The 8,812-nt window shown below is 42.1% G+C and overlaps 1 protein-coding gene across 1 annotated transcript; it reads right to left on the bottom strand.

Annotated features, from left to right (window-relative positions):
* Positions 1-2,818: 2,818 nt before the first annotated feature.
* Positions 2,819-7,982, bottom strand: LOC140016506 (uncharacterized). The gene is made up of 2 exons (XM_072070038.1): positions 6,360-7,982; positions 2,819-2,881 (listed from the first exon to the last, which is right to left on the bottom strand). The coding sequence occupies exons 1-2, from the start codon at positions 7,980-7,982 to the stop codon at positions 2,819-2,821; spliced, it is 1,686 nt and encodes a 561-aa protein (XP_071926139.1).
* Positions 7,983-8,812: the final 830 nt, after the last annotated feature.

Genomic DNA, 8,812 nt, shown 5'->3' on the forward strand with positions numbered 1-8,812 from the left:
CGACAAATGAGAATAAAAAGTAAAAGAAATTACACCAAAAATTTGGTGTCTACAGTTTGCCCCTCTTTGTCTGAGTTTTGGAAAAACTTGAGACAAAGAAGTAGACACCAAATACCTACCTGCTTTATTCGGTGGCAAACGTCACGAACGGTGGACGTTTTAGAAATAAGGACTGACCCCTTTTGGCAAACTTCTTTTTTTTTTTTTTTTAAAAAAAAATGGAATTAACTTAGACAGGAGATTTAAAGTGGGATTGACCCGAACGGATTTTAAAGACGGGATTGGCCCAAACAGGAACTTAAAGCGGGACTGACCCGAACAGGAATTTAAAACGGGACTGACCCGGACAAGAATGTAAATGGGATAGACCTGAACAAGAATTTAAAACGGGACTGGCCCGAACAGGAATTTTAAAACGGGACTGGCCCGAACAGAAATTTAAAACGGGACTGACCCGAACATGGATTGAAAACGGGACTGACCCGAACAAGGATTTAAAACGGGACTGGCCCGAACAAGAATTTAAAACGGGACTGGCCCGAACAGGAATTTAAAACGGGACTGGCCCGAACAGGAATTTAAAACGGGACTGGCCCGAACAGGAATTTAACACGGGACTGGCCCGAACAAGAATTTAAAACGGGACTGGCCCGAACAGGAATTTAACACGGGACTGGCCCGAACAAGAATTTAAAACGGGACTGACCCGAACATGGATTGAAAACGGGACTGACCCGAACAAGAATTTAAAACGGGACTGGCCCGAACAAGAATTTAAAACGGGACTGCACTGGGGAAATTTAAACAATGAATTGAGTTTTTTTTTTTTTTTTTTTTTTTTTTTTTTTTTTTGAGAATAGTTCAACTTTTGTACCAAGAGGGAAATTTGGATTTCTGTGACTGAAACGATAGCTGATGCTGTTTCTTATGATCGAGTCTTGCAAATAACATCTATCCTTGTTTACTGGGAAGCTTTGTCTGACATCAGTTTAGGTGCCAAAAAGAGAGTGACTGCTTTTGTTTGTGAATGCAACATTCCTGCAAGAAAAGAAGAAATAATGGACTTGCCACCATTGTTTGATCCGGTTTGCCTTGAGAATCGTGTAAACATGAGTCTTGTGATGCTTTTATTTCGGCTTGGCGGCGTCTGCCTTAGTCGAACTTGAAACCTTTCAATTTCTGAGACTGATAAAATACGGATTTGCCACGTCACCCAATCCAGGTGGTAGCTTTGTTGTATGTTACTCCCTGTAGCTGATGATTGAATCCCTTATCTTTGCCCAAACCTTAGGGTTTATCATTTATTTGAATTTAATGGTAAAAGAATGATGCATGAAAATTAGTCATATAAAAATCAATGTATATGCAAGATGATTTCCTATGTCAGGCAAAGATAAACATGCAGAAGAATACAGACAACCATAGATAGTAGAAGGCAAATGAATTAAAGAAACCAGGAGATTTACATTTTGTAAAATGGTGTTTATACAGAAAATACAAGTTTAGCCAATGAATATCATATTCAAGACTTCGGATATTTTCGCTTCGGAATCCGATACTAGCAGAAGTTTCACAAATATGAGGAAAACCCTCAATGAACCGGGTCACCAGCTGTTCCTTCTCGAGCTTGACTGTTGTGAAAACCTACCTTGGCGCCCTTTCGGGTTTTCACCAAGGTTGCCCCCACCCTTTTATTTTTGCTTTTGTTGTTTTTCTTTTCTCTTTTCCTTTCCTTTTTTTTTCCTCTTTTTCTTTTTTTCTTTTTTTCCTTTTTTTCTTCTTTTTCGCTTTTCTTTTTCTTTCGAGGTGCCCTTTCGGGTTTTCACCTAAAGAAGACTGAAATATCTCGACCATGATCGACTCAGAAACATGAATTAAAGATTTCTGGCATCAGTAAAATGTACTTCCCTTGTAAAATTAGGCGAAGACATTACGGACATCACCTGCCAGTTGATTAACAAATTTTCTAATAGAAATGCAGCAAGTGATGAAAGCCAGGACTTTAGGCTTTTGTAATGAGGTCAGGTGAGGTGTTTTTCAAAAAAAGTTAAAGCTTGAAAGCAGATTTGATACGAGGGGTGAAATAACTTAAAATTGCACTCTTCTGAAAATAACTCCAAAACTGAGGAAAATTTTGCCCCAGTTTGATCAGACTTTCCCTCTTTGCATTTTTTATTGTATTTTCCTCACTTTTTGCACTTTTCTTTGAAAACTAAATTTGCCCCAGTGTAGGGTTTTTTCTTTTCCTCTTTTTTTTTTTTTTTTCGAAACAAATTTGCCCCAGTGTGGGGTTTGCAATTCTCAAGGGTTATCAAACGAAAATTGTTAATTCTGATGGCTCAAAGGGGACAAGTAGAGATAAAATGTTTTTAGTGTAAAAGAAGATGGCCTGACTTGCATTTCGCCATTTGCATGAATTTCTAAAGAAAGTTTGCATGATCAAATGAAAAACTTTTTGCACATATCTGAGTTGATGGGTTGAGGGAAAACCCGTCCATCCATTTCCGCCAAAATAAGAGCTCCGCCAGGTAATACCTTTTGGACAACGAACGGCCCTTGCCAATTTGGAGCGAACTTGCCTTTAGCTTCATCTTGCATTGACAAAATTCGCTTCAGTACCTTATCACCTTCTTCAAATGCCCGCCGATGGACCTTTTTGTTGTAAGCTCGGGCCACACGTTTTTGATAGCATTGCCCATGACAGATAGCATTGAATCGCTTCTCATCTATCAAAGTCAATTGCTCATGGCGCTGCTTGATCCAATCGGCCTCCTCCAATTTAGCTTCCATGAAGATTCGTAGCGACGGAATTTCAACCTCAGCTGGTAATACAGCTTCCATCCCATACATGAGTGAATACGGCGTTGCCCCAGTTGATGTCCTGATAGAAGTCCGATACGCCATCAATGCATAAGGCAACTTTTCATGCCAATCACGATGCTTTTCTGTCATTTTGCGGATAATTTTCTTCAAATTCTTATTTGCGGCTTCTACAGCTCCATTCATCTGAGGCCTATAAATGGCAGAATTGCGGTGTTTGATTTTGAATTGCTCACATAGTCCATCTACCATGTCATTGTTCAGATTCTTGGCATTGTCCGTGATAAGCGTTTCGGGTACTCCGAAGCGACAGATGATGTGATCTCTCAGGAAATTGGCCACTACCTTCTTCGTGACATGTTTGAATGACTCCGCTTCAACCCATTTGGTAAAGTACTCGATCGCCACCAATATAAATCGATGTCCATTTGAAGCGGGAGGATCGATTGTACCAATCACGTCCATACCCCACATTGAACAGGGCCATGGGGCGGTCATGCTATGCAGTTCAGTGGGTGGAGCGCGTATAATGTCACCGTGCATTTGGCATTTTATACATCTCCGGACAAAATCTATACAATCATGCTCCATAGTAAGCCAGAAGTATCCGGTTCTCATGATTTTCTTCGCTAGCAAATGGCCATTCATGTGAGGTCCACAAACGCCACTATGCACTTCTTTCATCATATATTGAGCTTCATCTTCATCAATGCACCTTAAAAGGTTCAAATCTGAGGTTCTTTTGTATAACACTTCTCCATTTAAGAAGAATTTGGAAGCCATTCTACGCAGAAAATTCTTGTCTTTTGTACCAGCATGCAGAGGGTAGGACCCAGTTTTAAGAAACTCCTTAAGATCACTATACCAAGGAACATTGTCAAAAGACTCATTTGCAACCCAGCAGTGGGCAGGCTTGTCTTGAAGTTGAACTTGGATTGGTTCGATCTTTAATTCATCTGGATACTGGATCATGGAAGCCAAGGTGGCCAAAGCATCAGCAAATGCGTTTCGGGCTCGAGGGAGATGTCTGAATTCCAAATTTTGAAATTGCTTGGCCAGAGTGAGCAGACTACAATGGTAGGGTAGAATTTTTGAATCTTTGGTTATCCACTGCTTCAAAGTTTGGTTCACGAGCAAATCTGAATCACTAAAAACTATCAACTCCTTGATTTCCATTTCCAAAGCCATTTTGAGACCAAAAATGCAAGCTTCATATTCAGCCATGTTATTCGTGCAAGCGAATTGCAATTTGGCAGCGGCAGGGTAATGCTTCCCTTCGGGTGACACCAAAACAGCTCCAATTCCAGCTCCGAGAGAATTCGAAGCTCCATCGAAGAAAAGCCTCCATTCAGGACTTTGTTCACTTATATCATCTGCAGCGCCTACAAATAGGACCCTCTCGTCAGGGAAATAAGTACGGAGTGGTTGATAATCATCATCCCTTGGATTTTCCGCCAAATGATCAGCTATAGCTTGCCCCTTGACCGCCTTTTGTGAGGTGAAAACAATATCGAATTCTGAGAGAATTATTTGCCATTTCGCCAAACGCCCAGTCAGCATCGGCTTCTCCAAAAGATACTTCAAAGGATCAGACCGGGAAATAAGATAAGTGGTATGGCTCAACAGATAGTGTCTCAACTTCTGGGCTGCCCAGGCCAATGCACAGCAGCTTTTCTCAATGAATGAATAATTAGCCTCGTACTGCGTGAACTTCTTGCTTAGATAGTAAATGGCTTGTTCTTTCCTTCCGGATTCATCGTGCTGACCTAGAACACACCCTACTGCTCCATCGAGTACAGATAAATACATAATCAAAGGTCGGCCCGGTTTGGGCGGCACTAAAACTGGTGGATGCAACAAATAATCTTTAATCTTGTCAAAAGCCTGTTGACACTCCTCATTCCAATACAACGGCACATTCTTTCTCAATAATTTGAACAACGGCTCGCATGTGGCAGTTAGTTGGCCGATGAACCTCCCAATGAAATTGATCTTCCCTAAGAAGCTTTTCACGTCCTTCTGAGTTTTCGGCACTGGCATATCTCGAATTGCTTTGATTTTCGCCGGATCTATTTCTATGCCCTTCTTGCTGACAATGAAACCCAACAGCTTACCCGCAGGTGCTCCGAAGGCGCATTTTGCAGGATTTAGCTTCAAATTGTACTTCCGTAGTCTCTCGAACAATTTCTTCAGATCAACCAAGTGGTCCTCTGCCCTTTTAGACTTGATTATAATGTCATCCACGTAGACCTCCATTTCTCGGTGGATCATATCATGAAATAGGGTTGTCATGGTCCTCTGATATGTTGCTCCGGCATTCTTTAAACCGAAAGGCATGACTCGGTAGCAAAAGGTACCCCAAGGGGTAATGAAAGCAGTCTTCTCCCTATCCTCCTCTGCCATTAAAATTTGGTGGTAGCCAGCAAAACAATCGCAAAAGGTTTCAATCTCATGTCCGGCCGTATTGTCTAAGAGAATGTGAATGTTTGGTAGAGGGAAGTCATCTTTAGGACTGGCTTTATTGAGGTCTCTATAGTCAATACAAACTCTTACCTCTCCACTCTTTTTTGGAACAGGGACAGGATTTGAAAGCCAAATTGGGTAATGGGAAACAATGATAATGTTGGTTTTGAGTTGTTTTTCAATTTGCTCTTTTATTTTGAGGCTTATATCTGGTTTGAATTTTCTGGGTTTTTGTTTTACGGGTGGAAAAGAAGGGTCCGTGGGTAACCTATGCACCACCACATCAGTTGAAATGCCAGTCATATCATCATAGGACCACGCAAATACATCCTGGAACATAGTCAAAAATTCAAACATCTCCTTTTTCTGCCTCTCGTTTAAATGAATACTAATTTGCACCTCCTTAACTTCATCCTCAGTGCCAATGTTAACCTTTTCTGTTTCTTCCAGGTTCGGTTTTGGTTTTTCCTCATATTGTTCAAGGTCCTTTGCAAAAGAATCGAATACCTCCTCATTATCACTCTCGCTTTGGAGTTCGGATTCACAGACCTCCAAGTCATGAGTGATATAGAGATTGCCGTTATTGAATTCCAGAATTGTGATATCCAAAGGGTCAAATAATTTTATTTTTGGCCATCTGAAAGAATTAACGAATGTGGGATAATAAGTAAATAAGCATACAACAAACAAATGAATCAAGCAATATGAATATAAACAATCGAATAAACAACACAACCATGACAAGAACAACTTGTGCATTTTCATAAAGATCTTTGATTGAAAGCAAATTGAAACGAAAACTTAACAATATTTACATGCACAAACGTTAGTTAAAAGGAAAATTGTCTTCATTGGCTATTTACAGATGCAAAGGTATTTTCATGAATTCACATGAATGATAAACCCCTTTTAGTTTACCGAAACTCCTTCCGAACGGGCAGGGACTCGGCTGTCCAATTGGGAATTGATCCTTCGGGGATGTCAGGAAATTCAGCTTCGCCTGGAACACTATCTTCAAATGTTGCCCCAACGAACAATTGAGCCAAACTTGCTTCAATTTCGTCGACTGGATTAACCTCTGATGTGATAACCTCTGTTGGTCGTGGAAAAGTATACCGCAGTGGTGGAATGTCAAAAACCCTTTGCCTGCCCTCTTTCTCTGCTTTCTTACGTTCCTTCATTTCTTTGATATCCTTAGCAGTTGGTCGGAACCCTAAGCCAAATGAATCTTTCTTCTCCATAATCTCCACTGGCTTCAAAACTCCTTGCAGATTTCGTCCTAGTCCCTTGTCAAATTCATAACCTCCTCGGATCATTTCCTTAGCCATCATAACACTGGCCTTTGGTAGAACTTGCTCCTCGTTTGTGATCCAACTTACAGAGACGATATCAGCCGTGCTATGGGGAGTCATGGTGACATTGCGGCTTCCATCCTCTTTTGTCCCAGAATCAGTGATTACAAGGCAATCCTCTTCGGCAAATATAGTGATCAGCTTGTCATTCACTACAAACTTTAGCAATTGATGCAATGAAGAAGGCACAGCCCCAGACTTGTGAATCCATGGCCTGCCAAGCAAAACGTTGTAAACACTAGAAAAATGCATGACTTGGCAGGTTATTTGAAACTGGGCGGGCCCCATTTCAACTACTAAATCAATTTCTCCTATTGGCTCTCTTTGCGCTCCATCAAAACCTCGGACTATGGTCCCTGAAGGCCTCAACTTGACGTCTTGCAATCCTAGCTTTTCCAAGGTGCTCCAGGGACATATATTAAGAGCAGATCCATTGTCAATTAATACCTTCGGCAGCATTTTTCCGTTGCACCTCACAACTATGTACAGGGCCTTGTTATGTCCAATGCCTTCCGACGGCAACTCCTCGTCGGAAAAAGTAATTTGCTTGGTGAAGAGTACATTCCCAACTACGTGTGAGAAATTATCAACTGAAATGTCTCTAGGAATTTGAGCTTTAGTCAGTACTTCGAGCAATGCATCCCTATGCACATCTGATGAAAAAAGTAGATCCAACATGGATATTTGAGCGGGCGACTTGCTAAGCTTCTCGATCACATTGTATTCGCTTCTTTGGAGCCTTTTAAGGAAATCTAAGGCTTCTCTCTCGGTAATTGTTAGTTTAGCGGGTGGCTCAGAGTTATTTGCTTGAATCGGAATGGTTGCTTCAAACGGGCTTGCAATTTTCCCCGATCTTGTGACCACTGATACTTCCTTCTTTGCAATTGACCTTTCCCCAATCTGCACGTCAGGTTCATCATAATTCCATGGTACTTGTTGCAGGCTCAGGACAGGCTCCTGCTTCGGGAATTCAATAACCACCGGCTCTAAAGACTCACTCTCAGCTGGCGTGAGATCCAAGATAAAGGGTTTCTCGTCCTCTTCAAATGGCAGTTCTATGACAAAAGGTTGGTCTGTGACCCCAAACACTTCAGCTTCCCTTGCCAATTCTTTGACTGGTTCCACATACTCCGTATCATCCAGAATAACCCCAATGGTATTGGCATGTTCCGGTAAAGGGTTCCTATTTACGTTCGGCCCTTGCGCCTCCCTTTTCCGGATTACAATCTCCCCGGCTTCAACCATATCTTGGATTTTATGCTTAAGCGCTTTGCAATCAAAGGTGGCATGTCCGGGGGCCCCAGAATGATAAGCACAGACAGCTTGTGGATTATACCACGCGGGCATGCCATAGGGATAGGTAGGAGGGGGTACCGTACCAATTTTCCCGGCGGCCTTTAACTGATCATACAATTGGTCTAAAGGCCTACCTAAATTGGTAAATGTACGGCCAGGGGGTCGGTTGTAAGGTTCAGAAGGTTGAGGGTGGTTGTAAACAGGTCTATTTGGTGGAGGAAATCTTGGGTTATATGGAGGGTGAGGTCGGTTTTGGGGTGGATTTGGTTGGGAAATTTGAAAAGGGGCTGAAGGTGGGTTTGGATAGCTTGGGCGAGGTCGAGGGTGGTGGATGTTGGTAGTATATACAGGATGCGGATTTGAGTAGTAAGGGTAATGGGGTTGGTAGATTGGGCTGTGTTGGTATCGGGGTCTGGGTGAAGGGTTTTGGTTCCAAATAAATGTTGCATCCCCCTCTTTCTTTTTGAACGGCGGCTTCTTCATATTGCTTCCCTGCCCTTGTAAAGCATCCAACTGAGATTTCAGGGCAGAGACATTGACAATCTTCCCGGCTCTCACAAAGTCGTCAAACTCTTCCAATTTATTCACAATTGCAGCAAAAGAACAACCAGTCATACGGAAAATTTCTTCGAAATATGGAGGATCATGCGCCTTTATGAATGTGCGAATAATTTCATCCTCAGTCATCGGTGGCTCCACCTTCGCAGCTATCTTTCTCCATCTCTTGGCATATGTCTTATGATCTTCAGATGGTCGCCTTTTCGTTCCTTCCAGAGTAGTCCGAGTTGGCGCTAGCTCACAGTTATACTCATATTGTCTAATGAAGGCATTGGACAGATCGAGCCAGGTCTTCACTTCCTCCGGCTTTAGGTTGGAATACC

The sequence above is a fragment of the Coffea arabica genome, chromosome 11c, assembly GCF_036785885.1.
Source record: "Coffea arabica cultivar ET-39 chromosome 11c, Coffea Arabica ET-39 HiFi, whole genome shotgun sequence".
In the NCBI taxonomy this organism is placed as follows: Eukaryota; Viridiplantae; Streptophyta; class Magnoliopsida; order Gentianales; family Rubiaceae; genus Coffea; species Coffea arabica.

What these genes read in the sequence shown, in the direction of transcription:
- LOC140016506 (XM_072070038.1), bottom strand. Translation starts at nt 7,982, where the DNA reads ATGCCCGCGTGGTATAATCCACAAGCTGTCTGTGCTTATCATTCTGGG. An exon ending in CAGAGGTTATCACATCAGAG is followed by an intron (nt 2,882 to 6,359) that starts GTTAATCCAGTC and finishes GACTTCTATCAG; the next exon opens with GACATCAACTGGGGCAACGC.